Here is a 26979-nt window from a genome sequence, read left to right as displayed (position 1 = left end):
CCATGGAGTGAACTGGGAGGGTTTACGGGAAGCGGATGCACTAGGAGGAGTGAGGTAGCAGGCAGTTGATGAGCAGAGAAGAGCACCTATAAGCATAACTAGACTGTGGCTATTCTAAGACTTTGATGTTCTACAGAAAGATAATAAACAGCCGAGGGGCTTCCCTGGTGGCACAGTGGTTAAGAATCCGCCTGCTAATGCAGGGGACATGGGTTCAGTCCCTGGTCCAGGAAGATCCCACGTGCCGTGGAGCAACTAAAGTCCGTGTGCCACAACTACTGAGCCCGCGAGCCACAACTACTGAAGCCTGTGCGCCTAGAGCCCGTGCTCCACAACGAGAAGCCACTGCATTGAGAAGCCCGCACACCGCAACGAAGGGTAGCCCCCGCTCACCGCAGCTAGAGAAAGCCAGTGGGCAGCAACGAAGACCCAACACAGCCCCCCCCCCAAAATATATATATACGATAATAATAATAAAATAAACAGCCGAGGACAAGTAACACGTTCTTGCTCCAAGAGTGAAAGCCAAAGAGTCTCTTTGGTTGCAGACAAAGAGGTTCTCATCTCTTGTGGCAGGAGGGCAGATCAAGCCTGGGACTCAGAGTGTCCGAACTTCAAAGGGAGTTGAGCTCTCAACCAAGGCAGCGTGTTATGCTACCGTCAAGGCCCTGGTTGGGATCCTGACGATGGGATGGGGTCATCTGGGTGGTGCCCCCAAAGATGTTTCCACTTTGGGGGCCGTTGTGAGTAATGCTACTATGACCATTCATATCTGAATACCTGTTTTCAGTTCTCTTGGGTGTATACCCAGAATTGGAATTGCTGGGACCATATGGTATTTCTGCGTTTCACTTTTTGAGCAAAGCGCCAAGCTGGTTTCCAGAATGGCTTTACCATTTGACATTCCCACCGGCAATGTACGAGTTTGGTGGTATTTTCCTTTTCCTTGGGGAACCACCTTCCTCCTTGGGCCCATGTGGTTCTGGTGATGTTGACCCCACACCTCCTGCCCAGCCATGTGCATCTAAGCAGGGTCTAGCCGACCAGCACATGCCAAAGAGATTGCTTCCAGAATGGGCATGTGCCCTGAGCCAGGCCAGTGAGATTCAACTCAATCTAGAACAAGCCCTGGACTGTTATTACTTGGACCAATAAATCCACCATCCTTTATTTATAAAGCCAGCTGAGTTGGTTTTCCCGTCACTCGTCACCAAGTGATCACTCTGTATCTTAAGATTTGCTTGTATAAAATCTCTGTCTGGGAGATTTGTCTCTTCTGTGCGTTTTACATTTATTGAGTGTCGACTTTACATTAGGTACATCTACAAGTCGATGCTGGCGTTGGGCTTCCTCCGAGAGGGCGAGACTGGATCAGTGAATGGTCAGAGCTGCGATCTTGCAGACAAAGGGGAACTTTCGGCTGCAGGTGTTATCATTCCATGACCTCAGAGCTGTGACGGGAAAAAGCAGAGACTCTGCGTGAAGGTCCATCCATCACAGTAAAAGTCACCCTGCCATCCCACCAGAGTAAAAGTCCTCTCCCGTAGGCCTGGTGTCTCCACTGGCATTCCTTTCTTGCAGATGCTTAATGAGGCTGCTGTCCAGCCTTACTCTCTCATAAGGCTAGGGTTGACTTGTCACTGTGGAGGAACAGGACAAGCGTCACCCAGAGGCTTGGCCCAGCTCTGGCTCCCAGGATAGCAAGTCGCTGTGCCATGCCTCCCTCCCGTAATCAGAAAAAGAAAAGGAGCAAAGTAGGAATGGCAGCAGTTCAGCACTTGCATCTGGAGTAGATATAGGTTTGAAACCCAGCTCCATATCTGCTTGCTGGACAAACTTGAATAAATCACTTAACTTCTCTGAGTCTTGATTTCTTCATCTGCAAAATGGAAATATTAATAGTTTTTACTTCTTAAGGTTGGTGTGAGCAGTGACGTTGTTGTTCACGATGATGGTGGTGATTGCTGATACCACATGCAAACCATTGTAGTCACTTTATGTCTCTTATCTTCTTTTTCCTTCACATCAACCCTGTGAGTTGTGTCATTAGCCCCATTTTGCAGATGAAGAATCTGAGGCACCAAGAGGTTAAGGCACTTACTTTGGGCTACACAGTTCATAAGTGGTTGAGCTGGGGTTCAGACAAGGACATTCAGCTCCAGAGTCCATGCTCTTACCACTGTGCTGTATCAACTATATCTCCTTCAATGCTCAGAACAGCCCTGTGGGTAGCAACGATTATTAAACCCATTTTACAGAAGAGAAAAGGGAATCTCAGAGAGAATAAGTAATTGCCTGCAAGGGCACAGAACTAGAAAGCAACAGGGCCAGTACTTGTACCCATCTGGGTACTCTTTTCACTACTACACCTGGGCGCTCCTCCAGGCATCCCTTCGTCCTAATGTCCAGGAGCACGAGCCACCTCTGGTGCATTGGTGAGATGACATAAAAGCACCATCCTTTGGTCTCTATACAAGTTTCTTTTTTTCATCTATCTCTATGTCATCTTCTATCTCTAATGTCTTTTCATCCAAATCACAGTTTGCATGTCAACAACGCACCATTAAACATTGTTTAAACTGGGCATATACCCTGAGAAAACCATAATTCAAAAAGAGTCATGTACCAAAATGTTCATTGCAGCTCTATTTACAATAGCCCGGAGATGGAAACAACCTAAGTGTCCATCACCGGATGAATGGATAAAGAAGATGTGGCACATATATACAATGGAATATTACTCAGCCATAAAAAGAAACGAAATTGAGCTATTTGTAATGAGGTGGATAGACCTAGAGTCTGTCATACAGAGTGAAGTAAGTCAGAAAGAGAAAGACAAATACCGTATGCTAACACATATACATGGAATTTAAGAAAAAAAAATGTCATGAAGAACCTAGGGGTAAGACAGGAATAAAGACACACACTTACTGGAGAACGGACTTGAGGATATGGGGAGGGGGAAGGGTGAGCTGTGACAAAGCGCAAGAGAGGCATGGACATATATACACTACCAAGCGTAAGGTAGATAGCTAGTGGGAAGCAGCCGCATAGCACAGGGATATCAGCTCGGTGCTTTGTGACAGCCTGGAGGGGTGGGATAGGGAGGGTGGGAGGGAGGGAGACGCAAGAGGGAAGAGATATGGGAACATATGTATATGTATAACTGATTCACTTTGTTATAAAGCAGAAACTAACACACCATTGTAAAGCAATTATACTCTAATAAAGATGTAAAAAAAAAAAGCTAAAAAAGAAAGAGAGAAAAACAAGAAAAAAACAAACAAAAAATGCATCCACCATAGGGAACTGCCACCTCTGGTCACTCTCCAAGGTATTGAATAATTCACAGTTTCCTGGCTACCCCGGCACCTCCCCAGCACCCCTGCAAGAGCCCTGGTCTCGAGGGCACCCACCGCTGGTGGGTCGGTACCATATTTGCACGCAATCCTCCTCTTCTGGGTCCGCGTGGATGCCATCGTCCGGCTGGCTCCCATCCCAGTAGCTATAGTCATAGGATGAGCCGTCTGTCCATTCAAACTGCCCTTCCTGGGGGGTTGCACCCAGAGGAAAGGAAGCAAGCCAAGGAGAGAAAGGTCAGGCATTTGAGCCAGCTCCAGCTTGGGGTAACGTTCTAATACCTCCATATCTAACAGTGCAGAAGCCCTCACTTTTATCTGATATACTATTATTAACCACCATTACTGAAACTGAGCAGGACCCTACAGGGCCCTCCCAGGTACAAAAGCCCCTCCATGTCCCCTGCCTCTTGTTTGCAGAAAAGCTATAGTCTCCCAGACCTTCCCTGAGTCACAAAAAACGCAGGCTCAAACAGCTAATGATTAGGACAATAGAGTCGCAGAATCTTTAGTTCCTTCCTGAAAGATATAGATCACAGTGTCCTATGTACATTCCTGAGTAGTTTTGCAGATATGATGACTGCCGCCAGAGGGAAAAAGCTAACTGCCTGATGACCAGACTGTAGCCATGACATAAGCTGCTCCGTCTTGAGCAGTACTGAATCTATGGCTAGCTCAGGGCCAAGAGCTGGCCTCAAGGAAGTGAGAGCAAACTGACCCTGGAGTTGAAGATTATGCTTAAAACCATCAAGAGGATGCTGACCCAACCACCGCGTGACCAGTTTCGAGGTGACGGTCGGAGCTGGCTGTGCTGTTCTGCTCATAGCCCCCCTGCCTGTGCACCCCTGAAACTCCCCTTTAAAACCTTTGTCTCCTAACCAGCAACCGGGAGATGGTTTGGGGGATGCGAGTCCGTCATCTCCCCAGGTTGCCGGCTTCTGGAACCCTGTTCTTGTTCTACCAACCCTGTCTCTCGAACATTGTCTTTTGAGCAATGAGCAGCCAACCTGGAGTGTGGTTCTGGCTCCAGCTGGTAACATTACAAGCTGCCGTTTGTTGAGGGCTTATTAGGTACCATGCCAGGTGCGCTTTACTCATTTTATCCTCACCATCCTGCAAAGCAGGCGTTGTCATCTCCATTTTACAGACGAGAAAACTGAGGCTCAGATTAGTCTACCCAAATTCACACAGTTAATAAAGCATTAGTGCTAGGATTCAAACCCGGGTCTATCTGACTCCAGCACTCAAGACCCTAACTACCATATTAAAAAGAAAATGTTTTTTACCAGTGGGTGTGAGTCACCCTTCATCTCTTTTCTTTCTGTCCAAATAGTGTGTATTTTTCTTGCCTGCTGTGGAACTAGTCTGTCCAATTACAAGAAAAGTCTTGCTGGGAATTTGACAGGTGTTGCAATAAATGTGCAAATTAACTATGGAAAGAACCACTTCTTAGCAATGTCCTGGAACAAAAGTCATTTCTCCATTTATTCAAGTTTTTAGAGAAGTGTCTCCCAAAGCACTGATGATTTTGGAGGCCATGTCATGTAATGGACACTGCATGCTCCTTCTGGGAGAGACTAGAGCCTGGGATTCCAGCTCCATCTACTTCCTAGCTCTGCAATCTGGACAAGTTACTTAACTTCTCTGAGCCTCAGTTTCCACAACTATAAAATAGAGCTAATATTTCCCTCAGAGAATTATTGAGAGAAGTGAATGAATTAAAAGCATTAAGAGACTTAGCTAGTGCCTGGCATGCGGTGCCTAGGCTTGAAAACTATAAAAAGAAGTCCTGGGCTTCCCTGGTGGCGCAGTGGTTGAGAGTCCGCCTGCCGACGCAGGGGACGTGGGTTCGTGCCCTGGTCCGGGAAGACCCCACATGCCGCGGAGCGGCTGGGCCCGTGGGCCATGGCCGTTGAGCCTGCACGTCTGGAGCCTGTGCTCCGCGACGGGGGAGGCCACAGCAGTGAGAGGCCCGCGTACCACAAAAAAGAAAACAAACAAAAAAAACAAGTCCTTTTACTGTATCATTTGTTATTATTATTCTTAGGTCTTGTTATACAAGTTCCTTAACTCTAAGTTAAGGAACTCATAGGCCAACTTTAAAGTTACTATTATAACGGGACATTTTGGTTTTTTAATGTTACAACTTCTCTACAAGTTTTTGCCAGATGAATTCTATTGATTTTTAAAAGTATCTATACTGAGTCTGGCCACTATTGATACTTCTGCTACTTTTTTTTTTTTTTAATATTTGTTTATTTGGCTGTACCAGGTCTTAGTTGTGGCACGCGGGATCTTCATTGCGGCATGCAGGATCTTTAGTTGTGGCATGCAGAATCTTTTAGCTGTGGCATGCAGGCTTTTAGTTGCAGCATACATGCGGGATCTGACCAGGGATCGAAACCCAGGCCCCCTGCATTGGGAGTGCGGAGTCTTAGCCAATGGACCACCAGGGAAGTCCCACTTCTGCTACTTTGACAGCAACTTCAACCACCCTTAATGAGCTCTCACAGTGTGCTGAGCACAGGCTAAGCCCTTTACATACCTTGGCCCATTTACTTTTTACAACCAGGCACTATTATTGTCATCCCATTTTACAGCTGAGGAAACTGAAGCTCAGAGACGCAAAAGAAAAAAAAAAGTCCCAGTCACCTACCATCCAGTACGTGGCAGAACAGGAGCTGGAACTGGAACCCTATCTGAGGCAGGGCTGGAGGCATCCATGCAGGAGAGACGCTCAGGATACAACTTGTCCATGGAAAGTGTGGAGACCAAATCTCCAGGTGGAGTGTGCCGTGATATTGCCAGGTGTGAGATCTGGCCCAAGCCAGCCTCTTTGGCCTTATTCTCCACCGTTATTCCACTCACCCCTGCGCCACTCTGCATCCCAGGCACACTAGTCTTTAATGCCCTTGAGTGTGCCGTGATCTCTCCCACCTCAGGGCCTTTGCCCATGCTGTGCCCTCTACCTGGAATGCTCTTCCTCTGGCTGATTCCTATTTATCCACTAGACGTTAGCTTAAATATCTCTGACCCAGGGAGGCTGTGGCAGCTGTAGACCTGCACTGCTCAGAGCTCCTTCAGGAGGACCAGCTGAGGGAGCATGGCTGACTGAAAGCCCCTTGGACCCAGCACTGTATTCACAGTGAGACTGTGCTTCCTCCACGCTGTTCCCAGTTAGTGACTTAGCATGTCAGGGGTATTAGTGCTGGCTTCCTCCTGCCCAAGGTGGGACTCCTGGAATGGGCATCCTTTGCCTGGGGACACCCCACTGGCTTAGCTAAGACTTTCCAGGGTGAGCTGTGATCTAAGGCTCTCCCCGCTCAGCCGTTCCCTCCCCCTCTTCTTTCACAGGGCTCAGACCCACATCATGGCCTGAAGGTCTTCCCTGCCTCTTCAACCCTCCCGTCTTTTTTCCTTCGCCAATGTTTTCCCTCAAAAGCCTCTTACCCATCCAATCATGTTTTTGTGTCTGCTTTTTGGAGAACCCAAACCTAAACAGAGGCCATCCCTGGCCATCCAATATGTTCCCATAATACCCTCTTTCTCAACAATTATCATATTCTAACTGGGGCATCCTCGTGTCTGATCTTTCTGTGTGCTGGGCACATAGCCGTGACCTGACACCCAGGTTCCATGTGAAAGGCTAGTTAAATCAAAATGGAATCTTGGCTGGAACTTCCAAAAGGGCTTGACGGTCAGCACTTCCTCACCTGCCTGTGATCGTGAAGCCCTGTCCAGATGTCCGCTGGGATCCCAGGAACACAGCTGTTCACGAGGTCATACACAAAGACATTCTCCTCCCAGCTGCGAAGGTAAGAAACCCGGTAGCCTGTTACTCATCGCCTCTTGCCATAGGATTGAGTTGAAAATGGACAGAAGTCTTTGTTAGCCCTCCCAGACCAAAGTAAATAGAGGATGTGATGCGGTCCTGCTTTCTCTTTTTCCTTTTTAAACTAAGGCACGCATGTGGGCTGTCCTCTCAGGGGCATCTCTGGATTTGGTCCAAAGCAGGACTCAGCACACACTGTTACTCATCCTAGAAATGTAAAAACAGTAGCAAACAAGGTGGATTACATTGAAGACACAAAGAAAGGAGCTGACTTTGCATTGTACACATCAAATAACGAAAATCTCCACTGGATGTTTTTGGTCTTTCTCAAAAGCCCTCCTTACGGTGCCAGTCCTTACATAGCCTCCTCTCTCCTAATCCTTTCTCACAGAACATCTTCAAAATCTTTTGTTTTGCTGGAAAATTCAGCTCGAGGCCTGAACCTGCATAGACGACTCAGCAAAACCAAATCCTGCAATTATCAGTCCACCCTCTTCAGCAGGTATCTTAGGCCATTCAGGCTGCTACAACAAAATACCACATACTGGGTAGCTTATGAACTACAGGAATTTATTTCTCACAGTTCTGGAGGCTGGGAAGTGAAAAATCAGGGTGCCAGCATGGTCAGGTGAGGGCCCCTTCTGGGTGCAGACTTCTTGCTGTGCCCCCATATGGCAGAAGGGGGCAGGGGAACTCTGTGGGGCCTCTTTTATAAGGGCACTAACCTTATTCATCAGGGCTTCACCCTCAGAACTTAAGCATTTCCCCAAGGCCCCATCTCCTAATACCATCACGTTGGGCATTAGGATTTCAACATATGAATCTTGGGGGGCACACAAACATTCAAACCATAGCAGAAGGCATTGGTGTCTTCTTGGGGGATTCTCACCTCCTATTTTAAAGAGCTTATAAAGTAATTCACCCAACAAAAGAAATTGATGGAGGACCCTGGAGGCAGTCTGCTGCCAAAAACAACAGAGAAATAGGGATGGATGAATGGATAGATAGACAGACAGATAGATAGGAACACAGCGAGTTTTTTCTTCAGGTCATTAAAATGTTTCTTGAGCACTGATTTCATGCCAGGTACTATGCCGAATGTTTTATATACATGAACTCATTTCATCCTCACATCAAGCAGGCACAGCGGCAGATGCTACAGGTTACCTGCCTCACAGTCATTCCTAATCCTTTTGCCCGTTGCCTACAACCAAATTTAGGAAGGCCAGATTTCACTTTCTCAGCCTCCTTTGCAGCTAACATTGGCCATCTGACCAAGTTCAGCCAATTAGATGTATGGGGGAATTGGTAGAGGACGTCTTGGAAACATTCTCCTCCCCTATAAATGGAGAGTGGTGTGTGGAAAAGGTCCCGGTTTCCACCACTGCCTCCCTTCCTGGGGTTGTAGCTGTGTGTGGACATGATACTTGGAGCTGCTGCATTGGAGGCCCTGGAGGGGGGGCCAAGGTAACCACTCACCTAGTGCCCCAATATCCATGAACCTGGGGAGTGTCATTTGCAGAGATGAGAAGGGTGGGCAAGGGATGTGACAGAAAACGAACAACTAACAGGCACAGTTCACTCAAGCAGCTCACAGACCCAGAGGGACAGATCCCACTGGACAAGGGATTCCACATTTTTGGCTTCCACATGACACTAAAAGGTGAACATTGGTGTGTTGAAGAAGTCATTACGTAGTAATAATTATCAGCCCCAGACCTAACAAACACCTAACCAATAACTCACTTCAAAACAGGACTATGGGGCTTCCCTGGTGGCGCAGTGGTTGAGAGTCCGCCTGCCGATGCAGGGGACGCGGGTTCGTGCCCCGGTCCGGGAAGATCCCACATGCCGCGGAGCGGCTGGGCACGTGAGCCATGGCCGCTGAGCCTGCGCGTCCGGAGCCTGTGCTCCGCAACGGGAGAGGCCACAACAGTGAGAGGCCCGCGTACCGCAAACAAAACAAAACAAAACAAAAAACAGGACTATGTTGAGGTACCCTTTACGTTACAACGGTGTATATCTGCTCCCATTGGCGTCTTCTAAATCTGGTGTCTCCAACCCCCGGGCCGTGGACCAGTAGCGGTCCGCTGCCTCTTAGGAACCGGACAGCAGGAGGTGAGCGGCGGGCCAGCGAGCAAAGCTTCATCTGCCGCTTCCCATCGCCCGCATTACCGCCCGAACCATCACCCCCGCAACCCCCGCCCTGGTCCGCGGAAAAATCATCTTCCACGAAACTGGTCCCTGGTGCCAAAAAGGTTGGAGACACTGTTCTAAATGACCGCTCTCTACAGGCTGCCACCTTGTCTAGAACACCCACCAATAGATTTCCTTTTGCTTGAGACGCTGGTGGCAAGTCAAAGCACACAGAGCTACTCTCCTTAATTTTGTGTTTGTGGAAGACATTCTTAATCCATCCCAGAAGCACCCAGAATTCTGGCTCTCAGAATCCGTCTCAACGCAGTGCTCTAGGCAGTCACATGCTGGGCATTGCTAAACAAATATTGTTATGAACTGAATGTTAGTCCCCTGCCCCCACAATTCATATGTCGAAATCCTAACCCCTAATGGGATGGTGTTAGGAGGTGGGGGCCCTTGGGGGTGATTAGTTCATGAAAGTGGAGCCCTGTGAATGGGACTAACGCCCTTATAAAAGAGGCCCCAGAGAGATCCCTTGCCGCTTCTGCCATGTGAGGACACAGCACGAAGATGACCATCTGTAAGCCAGGGAGTGAGCCCTCACCAGAACCTGACCGTGACGGAGCCCTGATCTTGGACTCCAGCCTCTAGAACGGTGAGAAATGGATTTCTATTGTCTATCAGCCGCCCGGTCTGTGATATTTTTGTTATAGCAGCCTAAATGGACGAAGACAGATACTATTAGAGGCAATGGAAAGGAAACAGGGCGGGTGAGTCAAGGCTTACTTGCCCTCCGAAAGATGATCTGACGTGGGCACGCTAAGTAAGCACTGACCTCTTGAGACACTCGTAATTATAATTAATAAAAATAATAACAGCTCCCACCACAGAGCATTGAGTTACCCGAGCACTTGTGTAAGAACTTCAGATCCATTTTTATCTCCTCTAAAGCCCCTCAACCTTAAAGTCAGTGTGACTACTTCTATTTCCCAGCTGAGGACTCTGGCTCAGAGAGTTTATGGGACTTGGGCGAGGTCGCCCAGGTGGGAAGGGGTGGAGTGGGGACTAGCTTAGGGCTGACTGACTCTAATGCCCTCAATCAATGCACATAACATTGCACAGGTTTCTTCCTTTAGAACATCTGCTGCCCCCATTCCCTAAGCTTCCCAAGCCTTCAAGATCTTGATCCAGGACTAGTTCTTCCAGGAAACCTTCCATGAGCGCCCTCTATCCAATTCTTGCCCACCTGTAGCACAAAGTTTCCATGCTCCCCAGGGCAGGCTGGTTGGTTTAGTTTTCTATTTCTGATGGGCTGGTCTCCCCAAAGAGAGAGACCAACACGGACCCACACGACGCCTTTTTTCTATTTGACATCTTATCTCACACCATCACCAGGCTCTATTCAGTGCCGATGTTCCAAGACAGTGTGTTCTGTCTAATATCAGAGTGGTAGATTTCTGGGGACAAAGTGCTCTCCAGTCCAATGGGTCTTTGCCATTGGTCCTACCCAGTGAGGCACTGGCATCCCCAAGTGCCCCTCTCATGCGCAATTTGGGGTGTCCTACAGCAACTGCTGAACATGCATGGTGAGCGGTCATCTGGGGGAGTGGCTGCCCAGCCATTTCAGCACTAGTGCCATCTTTGTTCAGTGGCACCTGCTCAGGAAATTATTTCAATAGTTTATTGCATTTTCCCCATATCTGTTCAAAATAACTGGGACATAGAAATGCCCAAGGTGCTACTGCAAGTAGTAAGCAGAGATCAAATGAACTTAATTCAATTCAACTGTCACTTGAAGCAAAGATGGAAATTATTAGGTAAGCTGAAAGTATGAAAACCTTACACTTTAATCAGTTGCTCGATGAACATAAGTTGATAGCGTGCTTAATTATGAAGGAAAAGAACAAAATTACAAAGCATGAAAAAATGCCAGAATTAGAAAATTGGATTGTGTCTCAAAGACAAGATGTAACTAGAGATTTTATAATATTGTCTGGCTTTATGGGAACTGAACTTATAACAGATGAATGCGTTGTGCAAATTCAACTTTTCTACATGTTTTTGGGAAAGTATTATATTATATACCAAAGTGGAAAACTACCTGTATAAGAGAGGAAATGCTGGTATAACATTTGGGAAACGTTCGTATAAGAGAGAAAAAGAGGGATGTCAGGACTTGAGAAGAGAGGAAGGAGGTAAGTTTAGGCAGAAAGGAACAGGATCTGGGTCAGGGGCTGTTGGAAAACCCCTGAATTTGCCTGGAATCCTTTCTAATGCCTATTAAACCAAGGGATAGATTACAAGCACCATGAGGCAGGCTGAGCCGTCCTTCCTGCGGACTGGCCAAAGGGAAATCTTCACTTGGAATCACTTTTAAATTGACTGTTTATTACATATATTTCATTTTCCTCTATAGGTTGGTTATTTCTGAGAACTTATTTTATCCATCTTTATAAATGCCAGTCACGTGCTGTGCTCTGTATCACAGGGGATTTGACCCCCGAAGATCGCCTTTCCCAGGCATCCATGTCAGCTGCCCTCCATGTGACGGGAGGCACTGATGGGAAGGATGGGAGGGAGAGAGAAGCCAGGGTATATCTTTCCCTCTCTGCCTGGGGAGGTGCTGGCAGGGGCTGCCTGCCTTCTGTGGCTCTAGCTCCCATAGGACTGGCCCGCCCTCCAGTTAGGGGTGGAGTTGGCTTCCTGCTAGTGTTAATCTCTAGATACACTACTGCTTCTTTAAGTTCTCAGAGTCCATCACTTGTGTATGTATGAAATTCTCTCTGTGTTAAATGTTTGTAGTGCTTCCTGTTTTCCTGGTCAGACCCTGACTACCTCACTATATTCTTCAGCACCACCAAGGATGCAGTAGGTGCTCAATAAATCTGCTGGATGAGTTGATGCAAGGATTCAAGATTGAGGACCCCTTCCCCACTCTTAACAAAACTCAGTGACTGTAAAGCATAAAGAAGCAACCGTCATTGTAACTTCAAGTCTCTGAGATTCTTGAAAAATGAGGTAAGATTGTAAATGTGTAGTTTAGTGGCAATGGAACACATCACAGCTGGCTTCAAAGAGCCCACGAATCAGCAAGGAAGACAGATGTGAAAAGAAGTCACTAAAGTGATGAAGAAAGTGCTCCTGAGAGGTGGGTGGTGAGTGCAGTCAGGTGCCATTGAGTCAGGGGCGACTTCGGTGGAAAGATGGCAGAACTGAGTCTGGAAGGTTAAGGAAGTGTCTCCCTGGAGGAGAAGATAGGGATGGGAATTCCCAGTGGAGGGAACAGAATGTGCAAAGTATGCAGGCGTAAATGGGCTGGACCACTTTGGAGAACTTCGAGATGGTGAGCATGGCTGGGGCTTAGGAGGCATGGAGGAACACTGAAGGAGGCCTTGGTGGGTGGGCTATGGAACCCAACTGCTCAGGTTCAAATCCCAGCTCCACCACTTTATAGCAAGTTACCTTCTTTGAGCCTCAGGTTCCGTATCTGTGAAATGAGGATACTTACCTAATATGGTTTGCAGGAACTTGATGCTTATAAACTCTTAGCAAATAAATATCAGTTATTATGTCCTATGTTATGTTCTTTACATACATATTATGTGAGTTATATCATAGGGTCAAAGCCCCTGTGATACAGAAAAGGGCACAGCACAAGATCGGCACTTATAAAAATGGACCTTCCAGCCTGCTGTTTGCTACCCTTGCTAAACGCTTTGTCCTCTACTGCCAAGGCCAGTTTCAATGAGAAATTGGGCTGAATAAAAGCTGCAATTACCAAAGAGAAACACCAGTGGGACACACCATTCCCCACACCCCTTTCCAGAGGGGGTGTTTGGTTGGGCTACAGAGGACAGAGGAGTCCACTCACCTGTGGATGGAGGCCAGTTTGGCGGACTTCCTGCCGATGGAGAACTCAGAGCAGTAGAAGTCAGCCTCAGCCCAGGTCTTATTGAGAGGGAAAAATCTATAGCAGTGGCCTTTGAACTCCATCCAGAACAGTGGGCACAGGGAAGCCTGGGGCAGCTCTGGCATGGCTGGGGGCAGAGAGAATACGGATTGGGAAGAAGATTGGCCGTGCAAACGTTGATGCTATAGCTTATGACATCTTTTTAAGAATGAAAGTAAAAAGTGTCGCCTTATGATTAACGCATACCTAAAGTTTACAAAATAATAAAAGTAATATGTGCTCATTATAGAATCCTTGGAAAACGTTACTACATTAGAGTGTTTTTCTTCTTGTCATGTTGAATGCAAAGATTTTTTAAAAATGCAATTGTGATTTTATTGACCATACACCCCTGTCAGTATTCTGATTTCTAAAAATTAAGAGTATAAGCATTTCCCCTCATGTCATTATAAATTTTTGTAAACGTTTTTTCAAATAGCTCTTTAATATTCCCTAGTGGCCCCCTAGAGTTTATTTAATCATTCCCCAATTTTGCGATAATTAGATTGTTTTCTCTTTTTAAAAAACAATTAGAAATAATCCTGAGATGAAAAGCCTTGTGCATAAAGCTTTTGCAGCATTTCTGATGATTTTCTGGGGATAGTTTGTTTTTTTTGTTTTTTTGTTTTTTTTTGCGATACACGGGCCGCTCACTGTTGTGGCCTCTCCCGTTGCGGAGCACAGGCTCCGGACGCGCAGGCTCAGCGGCCATGGCTCACGGGCCCAGCCGCTCCGCGGCATGTGGGATCTTCCCGGGCCGGGGTACGAACCCGTGTCCTCTGCATCGGCAGGCGGACTCTCAACCACTGCGCCACCAGGGAAGCCCCTGGGGATAGATTTTTAAGGCTTTGATACAATTTGCTAAATTACCTCCTGAAAGCAATTTATACTCCCACGGTGATGTCTGAGAGTGCCCATCTCACAGCGCCCTTGCCTGCGCTGAGTGTTACCACTTTAATGGCAATCTTTGCAAATTTTATAAGCAAAAAAATGGCATCTTATTTCAATCTGCACTTCTGGGCTGTCTGGCCAAGGTGTATATTTCCCTACTGTAGTCAAGACTACTTATATCTTTAGCCCGTGGAACTACTGGGTTTCAGGATGTGTTCTTAATTCTGAAAAGGGACAAACAAAAACCCCATGTTTGAGACACTAAAGTTCTCCAAAGTCTCAGCCCCTCTGGAGACCTCTTAGCATATACTTTTTTTGGAAACCACGATTGAAGATGACTGACTGGGGGAGAAAGGCATGCTGAGAACCTGCCTGGAACTCAGCTGGGTGGCTCATCTGTGAGAGCAGGCACCGGGCAGTGGTGAACTTGTTAGACTGGGATCCAGAAGCCCGGGTCCCAGCTCCAGCTCTGCGCCTGACATGCCATGTGATGCTGGTACATTCCTTCCCTTCTCAGCTGTCCGACTAGAAGATCTTTGGGGTCCCTTTTGTGATGCCCAGGGGTGTGAAATTTTGCCTTCAAAGCCACTGTAATAGCTGGCTGGGCTCATGAATAAGGAAGTAGTGGACCACCTTTACTGAGCATTTATGATGTGTCAAGCACGTAGAGGGAAACTGAGACTTAAACAGGTTAAGTGACTTGCCCAAGATCATCCTGCTGGTAGTAGGCAGAGTAGGGATTTGAACCCAGGCCTCCTGACACCAAAGTCTTTGATTTTAAAATGCACATGATACTTCATCATGGGAAACCAATAGGGCTGAGCATGGTTAATCGTGTGTTAGCCCCTACTTCGTCAGGTTGCTAGGCCAACTAATTGGGTCAAATAAAGTCACCGAGGGCTTGGCATGTACGCATGCTCCATAATAGTATGATTATTAACGATTAGCTCAGGGTTTCATCACTGAGGTTAATGGGCTTCAGGGGTCCAGTGAATCCCTCGAAATTAAATGCAAAATCAAAAGTTTGTACGCATGTATGTGCACACACACGCATCTATATGAATTTTTCTGGGGAAGGAACGGGACAGTTGCTTTAGTCACTAGAGCTATGCTGGGACTTCCCTGGTGGTCCAGTGGTTGAGAATCCGCCTTCCAATGCAGGGGATGAGGGTTTGATCCCTGGTCGGGGAACTAAGATCCCACATGCCGCGGGGCAACTAAGCCCGCATTCCAGAACGAAAGATCCCGCGTGCCGCAATGAAGATCCTGCGTACCGCAACTAAGACCTGAGGCAGCCAAATAAATAAATAGATAGAACTTACTTTAAATAAATAAATAAAGCTTAAAAAAAAATAGAGCTATGCTAAGCAGGCAGCTTCCATCTGGGCTACCTGTCCCTGATGAGAGCCATTGGGCTTTCCTGTTTGATCAGAACCAGCCCTTCCCCCATCCTAGGCAGCTGCGCTGGTCAGTCCTGCCTTGTCCCACCTCTCCCCACCAGTCCCGGCCAACCGTCTTTCAATGTGTGCCAGTATCCAAACTGGAGCCAGCTGGTTCAGAATTTGCTCTCTTAACCCTCCCTTACATGGCAAAGCGAGAGAACTCTTGCTTATGGAGTTAGGGGGCTCAGGACCTCGGCCCTTCCCTGTTCCCTGCCCCTCCCCGGACTTCGGTCTCCTCCTTTCTCAGTTGAGAGCATTGGTCTAGGAGGATATTGCCTCGATGCTGAGAGGGCTGAAGGACCCCTTGTGATGCTGGGCATTGCTGAGCTCCCTGTGGGGACTTTTGCCCATTCCTTCCACACAAAGAGATTCGACTGAATCATTCCCAGCGGTCTGCTTTTGGAGCAGTTCCCCCTTTGCATGGACGAGAAGCAGCAAATCATTTCCATCTGCTTTCCACCCATCACTTGTAACCCAGGACACTCATTGGTGAGAACATGGCCACGTCTGTCAGGTGTTGGCTGGAATAGTTAGCCCAAGAGTATGATACTTGCTGGTGCTAAACCACTTTCCCCACTCTCACCCATCCTATAATTATCTTGCACCCTAACTATTCATATTAGAGATGGAAGTAGGGGATGTAACCACCCCAGTTCGCCCAGGACTGTCCCAGTTCTAAATCTGAAAATGCCACATCCCAGGCCCCCCTAAGTCGATCACCCTGGAGCACTGGTTCCCAACCAGGGGTGATTTTGATTCTCAGGGGACATTAAACAATGCCTAGAGACACTCTTGGTTGTCAAAAATAGAAGTGGTGGTGCTATTAGCATCCAACGGGTAGAAGCCAGAAATGCTGCTAAACGTCCTACAATGACCAGGACAGCCCCACAGCAAAGGGTTTTCTAACCCCAAATGTCAATAGACTCCTCGCCCTAGATGGAAGGCAGAACTCCAAAATGTAAAATAACCCCACAGGGCAGCACCACAAAACATCACAGCAAACGTCCACATTTCTCAGCCTATCTGTAGTTTCTTTAACAAAAATTAAGCCACACAACCGATTAGAAGTAGAGTTTGTGTTATTTTTCTAATTTTGGAGTTAAAATATATAACTGTTATAAACCCATGGCTTAAAAGCCCCGGGGCATTGCTAGAACCCTGTGTTTAAATTTAATGGTACAGACTTCACCAAAGGATGCTGCAGAGGGGAAGTGTTGCATTTCCTCCCTGAGTTTGGGAAGAAGCTGACAAACTTCTTCATCATCTCTCTGACAGAAAGAGGACCGCCCCCCCCCCCCACTCGGCGCATCCTTTCCTGTAAGGTGGGACTCTTCACGGGTCTCCTCTCTGTGAGAGGGTCCGAGTCCCATCACTCCCTCCCCGGTGTGGATGTGAAGCCCGAGCTTCTGTATTAGGGAGGCTGACACCGCACCCAGCGCTCTGCCGCGCATGTGCCCACTGCTCTGGTTTCCATCTCTAACTTTGTTTCCCGCCCCTGGTCGCCCTCCTCACTTTCTTGGAAGCCCAGCTTAATTTTCAAAGGATGTTTGTAAAGTTTATCTGTATTTCTGGATGTCTATAGTGGAGACGTTTTCTGTTCTCTAATTTACCATAAGGTCTGATCTGGAAGTTTCCACCCTCGTTGTCCTCTTTTTCTTTTCCTTCACTTAAAAAAAATAATAAACTTTTTATTTTCGAATAAATTTAGATTTACAGAAAAGTTGCAAAAATATTATACAGAGTCCCTGAATAACCTTCATCCAGTTTCCCCTGATGTAAACTTCCCACAGTACATTTGTCATAACTAAGAAATTAATATGGGTACATACTCTTCAGTAAACTACAGGCTTTATTCAGATTTCACCAGCTTTTTCTTTTTCTGTTCCCAAGATCCAACCTAGGATACCCCATTACATTTGCTCTACCTTTGTGATTTATTTGATATCAAATATTATAGTATAGCTGTCTTGATTAAAGCTACTGCTCCTTTCTTTCCCCAGAAAAATGCACAGTGTACACACACACACACACACACACACAGACACACAGACACACACACACACACACACAGACACACAGACACACACACACACACACACACACACACACACACGGCATACGGGATCTTAGTTCCAGACCAGGGATCGAACCCGTGTCCCTGAAGTGGAAGCGTGGAGTCTTAACCACTGGACCACCCGGGAAGTCCCATACACACACAGTTTTGATTAGACAGAACTGACAAGAATTGGCTGGAACTGACCAGAATTGTCTAGCATTGTTGGATATTTACCCCAAATCATCTTTACCTCCTCTCTTTCCCTCTACGCACATCGAATCAATTTTTAAGTCTTGTTTATTCCATCTCCCAGCACCTTTCCAATTCCTTTCTTTCTTCCTTTTCTTCCCTCCTCCCTTCCTTCCTTTCTTCTTTCCTTCCTGTCTTCCTCCCTCCCTCCCTCTCCCTCCCCGACTTCTGTCTCTGTCTCTTTCCCTTCCACATTCTTCCTCCCCCTGTCGTCTCTCACAGAGACCTCCTCAATTGGCTGTTCTTCCTGCCTTATCTCACCTTCCAAATCCAGAGGGATCCTTCCAACACCCCGATCTCATCTCACCGAAGCCCTCCAGGAGTGCCCATCACCCTCGGGAACAGGGCTCCCACCTGCCCCTGCAGCTTATCCCGTGTCGCTCACAACATGCTCCAGATTTGCTTCAGCTCTTGCCATTTCTCAAAGTGTGTCCAGATCTTTGCAGATACTTCCCTTGGCCTGTCGTCGGCCAATTCGAGTTTCTTCTTTGAGTCTCAGCCACGTGGTGGCTTCTTTAGGGAAGACGAGGTAGGAGCCTCTCTAAGAGCTCCTAGAGCCCCTCATCCCTCCTTTCACACATCCCCGTGAATTCTTGTTCAGTCTGGCCTCCCCCTGCACAAGGTCTGCCGTGATCATCTCTCTCCCCAGTGCCTGGAACATAGTAGGTGGGCAATAACTAGTTTTGAATGACTAAATGCATGCTAGGAAATCAAATGCTGCTTCTTGGGGTCAACTGCCCCTTTTGGGGGACAGTGGTGAGAAGGGTGTGGGCACCGCCCATGTGCCCTGATGCCTCCAACCTGGTGTATCTTGACTCTAGGATGGCGTGCCTGGACTTTTCTAACTCAGCACTGAAGGCAGTTGACTGACCCTGGTTTTCCAGATTACTTAGCACAATGACTGCTGTTTGGAGCAATACCAGCATCACCAGGGAGCTCGTTAACAATGGAGAATCCCAGCCCCCACCTTCCCCCCCTTCTCCCCACCCCTGGTCCCTTTGATTTTCTCCACTGAGCAAGTGGCGGTTATGGATGCCTGGGGTGAAACATACCAGAAAATAGGGCTGTGACAGGTCACTGCTCAATTACTCCCCTTTCCACCTGGGCAGGCAAAGGCTTTTAATTGGGAGGATCTGGGAGGCAAAAAGGAGCCACTGGCTTGCACTGGGATGATAATGAACTCCACCCTGCCTGGCAACCCCCTACCTCCTTTACCTCTGGGATTTTAGAAACAAGGATTAGACTTAGGACTTTTTTCTTTCTGTTTTTTTTTTTAAAAAATTTATTTATTTATTTGTCTGTGCTAGGTCTTAGTTGCAGCATGCAGGATCTTAGTTGCCGCACACAGGATCTAGGTTCCCTAACCAGAGATCGAACCCGAACCCCCTGCATTGGGAGCGTGCAGTCTTAATTGCTGGACCACCAGGGAAGTCTTAAAGGACTTTCATCAACCTGGAACCCAGAGTAGCCTTTGCTAATTTGTGTCTCTCTGGTGAAGAGATCTCAATAGCTTTATAGCTTGACACTCAGGTAGTGATGGTGACATTACAACCAGGGCCAACCCTACTGAACTTCCGTCTGAGCCAGGCGTTGTGTCAGGTGCTTTGTACATATCAGTTCATTTGGTCTTCATACATCCTACAAGGTAGGTACCATGATCATCCCCCTTTATAGATGAAGAAACCAAAGCACAGAAAGGTTGAGTAACTTGCCTGAGGTCACACAGCTACTAAGTGGCAGAGCTGGGTTTTGAAGCCAGGCTGTGTGGCTCCAGACCTAATTTAGAGATTCCTGCTGCATTTAAGCCCATTTCCTTTTGTCTCAATCTTGATGGTCTGGTTCTTCATTCATCCCCTTATTCCTTCAACAAGTCTTATTTGAGCACCTACTTGGTCTCAGGTAGTTGGCTATGTGCTGGAGCTACTGTGGCACACTACACAGAGGTGACCTCTGCCCTCATGGATCTTACACTCTCTGGAGGCTGACATTAAGAAAAATAAGCACAGAAATAAAATGTCATTAATATGCAATTAATATGGATTTCTGTCATGCAGGCAAAAACTTGAGGGAGCAGCGCTCAAGTTATTTTGGAAACTGGTCATTTGTTTGCCCCTTTTTTCTCTCTAGTTGAGCTGGTGGCCACCCCAACCCTGCCTTCAGGGTGTCCACTGGTGACTAAGACAGGACACCAGAGTGAGTCCCCTTCCGGATGGGGAAAATAAAGTGTTGCCACAGAAGCACCTAAAAGTGGCACATAACCCAGATTTGGAGATCCAGGAGGCTTCCTGGAGGGGGTGATGTGAGACCCCCCACTGAGAACTGAAGGATGAGGAAGAGTCAGAGGAAGAGGGTTCCAAGTGGAGGGCATAGCACGTGCAAAGGCCCAGAGGCATGAGAGAGAAGGGAGCATTTGGAGAATTGCAAAAGGTTCAGCCTGGCTGGGAATTTGAGGGAGGGATGAGGCTGGAGGTGACGGAGGGGAGGGGTGGAAGCGGGGGAGGGATGCACAAAGCTTGTTGCTCTGGAAACCAAGAGGCCAAACTACAAGGTATTTTACTTCAATTAGCAGCACCAAAGGCCCCCAAGGTCTCCCAGCTGGGGTGGGAGTCAAAGCCTTTGGAAGCTCTGAGCTTGTTAAGGAAAGAGGACATGCCACCGGAGTTCAGGACTTGTTTTTTTAATCTCTCTCTTTTTAAAAGAATAAATTGTCACCTTCCCACACGATCTGGCTGCTCGCTCCCCTGGCCCCAGTCCAGCTGCCCACAAACACACTACCCTGCCTCCTCCTGCCCAGATCAGCCTTGAGAGCCAGCTGGGAGTGGAGGGGGAGGCTCTGAGGGCCACATTGGCGGCCTCCCCACCCCCCCTCCGTCACTACTGGGCCCCAGATGTCCCAGGGGGTCGGAAGTGTCTCCCAGTGTCTGGGAAGGTGGCCACTGGGAGGTCTCAGTCACCTTCATTGCCTGCTGTCTCCCTGGTCCACACATCCCACCCTCAGTGGGCCCTTCCCTGTGAGCCCTGGCTCTGGGGTGCAGAACTGCTGGTCCCAGGCCTCTCATGCCTCAGCTTTGCTTTCCCTCCCTCCAGGCTGCTTTTGTGGCCACGTGATACAGAGGAGACAGCACTGGGTGATTTTTCTATATTGCTCATAACAGTGGCCATTCATTGCGTGGTTGATATAACCATCGAGACCAAACTGGGAGGTGTATCTGTATCATCCCCATTTTATAGGTGCAGAAACCGAGGCTCAAAGATGTTAAGTCACTCACTCCCACAGCTAGCAAGTGGCAGTGTCAGGATGAGATTAAGGTCTGATGGACTTGAAAATTCCTAAGCACTACAGTGCCTCCAGAAAACATCTTTTTCTGGTCTTGGTTTTCTCATTTGGCAAGACAAATATATTAAACACCCAATTTAACAGCATTATGGACTGAATGTTTGTGTGTCCCCCTCCAGTTCATATGTTGAAGCCCTACCCCCCAGTGTGATGGTATTTGGAGCTGGGGCCTTCAGGAAATTAGGGTTATATGATGTCATAAGGGTGGACCCCCATGATGGGGTTAGTGCCATTAGGAGAAGAGGAGAGACCAGAGCTCTCCTTTCTGTGGCCATGTGCAAGCCAGGAAAAGAGCTCTCACCAGGAGCTGAATTGGTCAACACCTTCATTCCGGAGTTCCCAGGCTTTAGAACTGTGAGAAATAAACTCCTGGGGTTTAAGCCTCCCAGTCTATGGTATTTGGTGATAGCAGCCTGAGCTAACTAAGACCAACGTAATTAAGTAATAATTCAATGTCTCCTGGGTGCTTATTTGGTTTGAGGTCTGTGCCCTCAAGTTGCTCACAGTCTGGAGGGAGGAATGCATAGCACACAGCGCAATGAGTCCTCATATACTAAGGGACATTCTAGAAATATGCAGAGGGCTCTGTGACCATAGAGGAGGGGTAGGGAATGGGTTAGAGTGTCCAGGCGGGGCTACTCTAGGATCTGACTCTATGATACAGACTGGTGGGTGGGGAAGGGTGTACTCTAGGAAGTAGGGACACCAAGTTGCCCAAGCCTCTGTGCTCCAGCCTCAGAGCTTAGACTCTGGAGTTAGATGACTCCAGTTAGAAACTCACCTCTTTGTGCCTCAGTTTCCTCATCTGTAAAATGGGCATGATGATAGTGCCTACTTCACAGGGAAGCCTGTGCCTGGCTTATAGTAGGTGTTCTAGTAAACATGAGATGTTACAACAGAAACAGCCTGGGCCCTGGAATAATCCTGGTGCTGAATGCACAATGCCAGTTCCTTGGAGGGGTGAGGAAGAGGCTATGGAACTTGACTGATTCTCACTTCCCACCCCTGAAGCCCTGCAGAAGCAGACCCCGAGCATCAAAACGTTTTGCTAGAATTTCCTTTGCTGTGGAAAGTTCTTGGGCTCAGGAGCCACGGAAAGGAAACTTTTATGGTTATGGTTGAAGAATCATAACAGCAAATATTTATGTAGTTTTACCAGGTGCCAGGCCCTCTTTTAATCACTGAATATTTGTTAATCCGCGTAACCAAAGTGATCAAAGCCAGGTTCAGAGAAGGGTTTTAGGAAAAGGATCTAGTCTGGCTAAATCCTTCCCAGTCTTTCAGAAGTGTCTAAAGGTTTGTTTCCAAAGCAGATCTAAGGGTATGGCTGGGTTGCACTATTTGTGTATATTTGCATGTCCATGAAAGGTCCAGAGCAGCGGGATGAAGGATGGAATGACCCTGTTCTGTTTTGTACCTAAAGGCTCGGGATGCAGGAGAGGAAGAAGAACCAGGCCCACTTTCACTAAGGAGGGCTGTGGTTGTGCGCCCACATTCATGGTCTGCCAACGGCTCACCAAGACCCCAGATAAGGCTTCCCTAGGCACACATCAACATGCACACTCACACGCACACACACACCCACTTGACACACGTACACACACTTAACTCACACGTTCTCTTCTGCATTGAAATCACTTTCCTCTAGCAGATTTATCCACTCAGGCTTGAACTGGGCTTTCTGCTGGACTGGATGGATGATGACCTTGGCCAGATTATTTGGCCTCTGTAGGCCTCAGTTTCCACAGCTGTATTGTGGAAGGATTGGGCCAAGTGGATTTCCGGGACCCTTCCTTCCAACTCCAACTCTGAGGTCTCCAAAGTTGCTGGGTTGGAAGGGATCTCAGTCTCCACATCTGTAGAGTGGGACTGAGGCATGGGGCTAGATGTCTGGAAGTTCCTTTTGGAAGGCATTTTGTCACAGCAGAAAACTGTGTCTCCTGGTCAATTCTATCATAACATCAACAACCTCAGTGGCAGAAGTAGTAAGGTAATAAGCCATTTTTCAAGTGCTTTCTATGTGTTAAGTGCTTCACTTGCATGATCTCATTGAAGATTCCCCAAAACGTTTGATGGACACCATTATCATCCTCACTTTCCACAGGAGGAAACCTGAAGCTCAGAGAAAGGTCCCATGGTCACAAGCTAGCGAGAGAGAGAGGACTCCCCATGGCTCCCACTCTCAAACTCAGCCTCAGGACTTTCCTCTTATGCTGGGCAGAAAGGCAAGATCTTGGAACACACAAGTATCTTTCAAGGGTATTTTGTCCAACTTCTCTCCTGCTCACCCATTGCACGGATGAGGATACTGAGGCACAAGAGCAAGCAGGCAAAGACACTGTTATGGACTGAATGTTTGTGTGCCCCCCAGATTCCCATGTTGAAGCCCCAACACCCAATGTGATGGTGTTTTCATGGGGTCTTTGGGAGGTGATTAGGGTTAGATGGAGTCATGGGGCCCCCATGATGGGATTAGTGCCCTTGCAAGAAGAGGAAGAGTGACAAGAGCACTCTCTCTCTCCACCATGTGGCTACTTGCAAGCCGGGAAGAGGGCCCTCACCAGGTAACGGATCAGGTGGCATCTTGATCTTGGACTTGTAGCCTCCAGAACTCTTCCTGTTGTTGAAGCCACCCAGTCTACGGTATTTTGTTATGGCAGCCCGAGCTGACTAATACAGACACTCAGAGAGTTTATGGCAGACCAGAGCCCCTGATGCTTGCCCAGATGAACTGACCACCCTTTATCTCCCATCACTAGGGTTACCAGATTAAAAAAAAAAAAGAATTCCCAGTTAAATTTGAATTTCAGATAAACAAGAAATAATTTTTAGCATAAGGTATGTCCCATGCAATATGCGAGACACTTACAGTAAAAAATGATTTGTTTATCTGAAATTCAAATTTACCTGGACATCAGGTATTTTATCTTTCAATCTTATCACCCCACTATTTAAATTCCCCTCAACACTGTAACTGCCCAATAACATGGTTTTATGGGGATCTTACAGATGTTTTATTACAGTGTTAGTTTTATTTTAATGGGGATAGAAACAGTATCTCTGCCATAGAGCTATTGTGAGGATTAAATAAATCCATACGTAAAAAGTGCTTAAAACAGTGCCTGGCATATAGTGAGGGCTACAAAAGTATCACTTGTTGTTATTGGTATTATTATTATTATAGCTTTTAAACCATGTTTGGGAAGAACCCTCCTGGTAGAGGTGACAGGCAAGATCTTCCACCTGGAAGGGACTGAAGGACTCAGGATTCTTCCTACCCCAGAGGCAGCACCCTAGCCTCCCTATTGCAAGGGTGAAGAAATTGAGCTCATTTGAAGCCCTGCGTCCTCCAAGTGGGACACTGGGAGGCCACATGCCCGAGGCTGATGGATCCCAATCCCTGGGGACACTGAATATCCGCAGAGCTGGGTGTCACTGGGCCAGGCCGCCAGGGAGGTCACTAGAGGGACAACTATGTCCTCCTGCGTGCCCAGCTCCCTGGGAACAGCTGTCACAGCCAAGGTGGGACCGCGGAGCCCAGATGCCAAACCCCTAACAAAAATACCATCTTCAGATCTTCCTGTGGTACCAGGCACTTTCCCCAGATGATCTCATCTCCCTTGCACGGTAGCCCCAGAGGGTGTCACTGTGACCACCGTTTTCTGAAGGAAACTGAGGCTCAGAGAGGTTAAGAAACTTGTGCCAGGTCATACAGCTTTTAAGATGCAAAGCTGGGATTTATCACCAGGTCTCTTTGCGTCTGGCCCTAGCACAATGCGCGTGAGCTGGAGGGAGAGCAGCTGGAGGGGCCGTCAGGAGGCTCAGCTCGGCCCCCCAGCGTTCCTTGGGTCAGGCAGGCCTGCAGCCCCGGCAGCGAGGCCTCACTGACAGCTCAAGCATTTGCGGGGTGTCCTCCTCTCCTCCCGGCCCTGGCCCCGTGCTCACCTGGGCTGATATTGATGTCCGTTTGCGGAAAGGCCTGTGCGGAGAGGAGGGTCAGGACGGCCGCGGCCCACAGTCCCCACCTCTGCATCCTGGGCCCCGAGAAAGCCACCTCACGGCCTGAGCAGAGGAGAGAGGCCCTGCCGTGGGAACTCGGGTCCGGACGGCTCTCCTGCCCAGAGCTCAGGAGGACTGGGTAGACCCCAGTCTCCTCCCCCGCCCCTCCCCTGACTCCTGTTTCCTCCCTGCACAGCCGCGGCCAGCTCAGAGTGACAGCCTGAAAGCCGCCCCTGGCCGGCCCCCTTCGGAGAACTCAGAGGAAGCGCAGCCCTGCTTCTGAGCCACCGAGTGGCCTTGGGCACGTGCTTGCCTCCCTTGAGACTCTGTAAGATGGGACAATAGCGGCGCGTACGTCCCCGCCTGGCACAGCAGATAAAGCATCTCGGAGCCCTAGGAGGAAATAGTACCAGAAGGTAAAAATACAAGTCAGCATCTAGGCCAGAGGCCTCCTGGGCCAAAGCGAGCTCACCCGTGGATGTGATGTGTTGGGTCCATGCTGTGTTTTAAAATTTCTAAAAATTCGTTGTCAGGGTGTAAGATCAGGAGATTTTAAGTATAAGTCGAGATTTCTGCCTCTGCTACGAATCTGAAGATCTGACAAGAATTAGGCCTCCTTTGCACATGGGAACAATTACGCGGAGCTGAGAAAGGGCTCCCCCTGCAGGCGGGGCCTCAGTGCTTTGGCTCAGCGGGGCCCCAACGTGTCGGGCCCAGCTCCAGGGCATTGGATTCCCCGCAGCTAGGAGGAAGGGCAGGCCCGTCATCTCCTGCAGGGTCTCTTGGAGGTTAAAGGATGTGCCGGTAGAAGGTTCTCGACACAGAGGAAGTGTTCACCAAAAATAGGCAAACGTTATCATTAGTGTACAGTTCTAGCGTGTTCAAACTTAAAATAGATCCGCTGGTGTTTCATTGGAATCTCACTGCATTTATGAAGTGATACCTCTAAAAATCAGTCTTTGTGTATCCTCTGCCTCTCTGAGCCTCACTTTCCTCCTTTATAAAACAGGGGATAATAACAGTACCTACCTCACAAAGATTAAACGTAATAATTTGTAATACTTAGCATAGAAGCTGGCTAGTAGTAGGTGTTGAATACCTGACAGCAAATTTTGCTATGATTGTCATTGATCCAGTGCAGGTCTTTTCCTGGCTTTCCCTGAACACTCCCTCCTTTCTCTCCCGAAGTGCTCAGCCAGGTGCCCTGACACTTCGTGTGGCTGGCATTCACAAGGGCTCAAGCGTGTCCCAGTCGCTCACTTTCTCTCTGGAACACCTGCCGCTGTGCCTGTGAGGAATAAAACTCGTGCCCATGCAGCGTGTTTTGCCGGCCCACATGGGGCTGAAAGCCTGCCAAGGCCTGACTCAGGCTACGAGCACAGCCCAGGCCCAGTTTCAGCCATGGCGTAACTCACGTCTACCCGTTGTCTCAAAGCTTTGCGATGAGGCCCCCCAGAGCATGCGCACTTATTTATTTATAAATGACATATGTTTATTATATAAGTGATGTGCATCGTGTCTGTTATAAAACAGCCCTCCCCCAAACTGACTTTTTAAAAAAGTTGATACAAACTATAAAAATGGAAGAAAGTTGGAAGGCTTTCTCCCCACTCCCCATCATCGGGTGTGCTGACTGTACTTCAGAGGCCCCTGCTGTCACGGAAATCAAACACCCTCTGCGTGAATGAACCAGGGGGAAAAGGAGAGTCGTCAGACACGGGCCGCT

General features: G+C 48.1%; 1 protein-coding gene across 1 annotated transcript; it reads right to left on the bottom strand.

Moving 5' to 3' along the window:
- Nucleotides 1-1371: 1371 nt before the first annotated feature.
- Nucleotides 1372-25287, bottom strand: CLEC19A (C-type lectin domain containing 19A; the record flags this gene model as incomplete). Its single annotated transcript, XM_082856337.1, has 5 exons — nucleotides 1372-1451; nucleotides 3417-3549; nucleotides 7073-7166; nucleotides 13202-13367; nucleotides 25200-25287. 5 exons carry the CDS (start codon nucleotides 25285-25287, stop codon nucleotides 1372-1374), a joined length of 561 nt encoding a protein of 186 aa, XP_082712463.1.
- Nucleotides 25288-26979: the final 1692 nt, after the last annotated feature.

The sequence above is a fragment of the Leucopleurus acutus genome (assembly GCF_964270905.1).
Source record: "Leucopleurus acutus genome assembly, chromosome: 16".
NCBI classification, from domain to species: Eukaryota; Metazoa; Chordata; class Mammalia; order Artiodactyla; family Delphinidae; genus Leucopleurus; species Leucopleurus acutus.
This window is presented reverse-complemented; position numbering and strand designations above follow the sequence as displayed.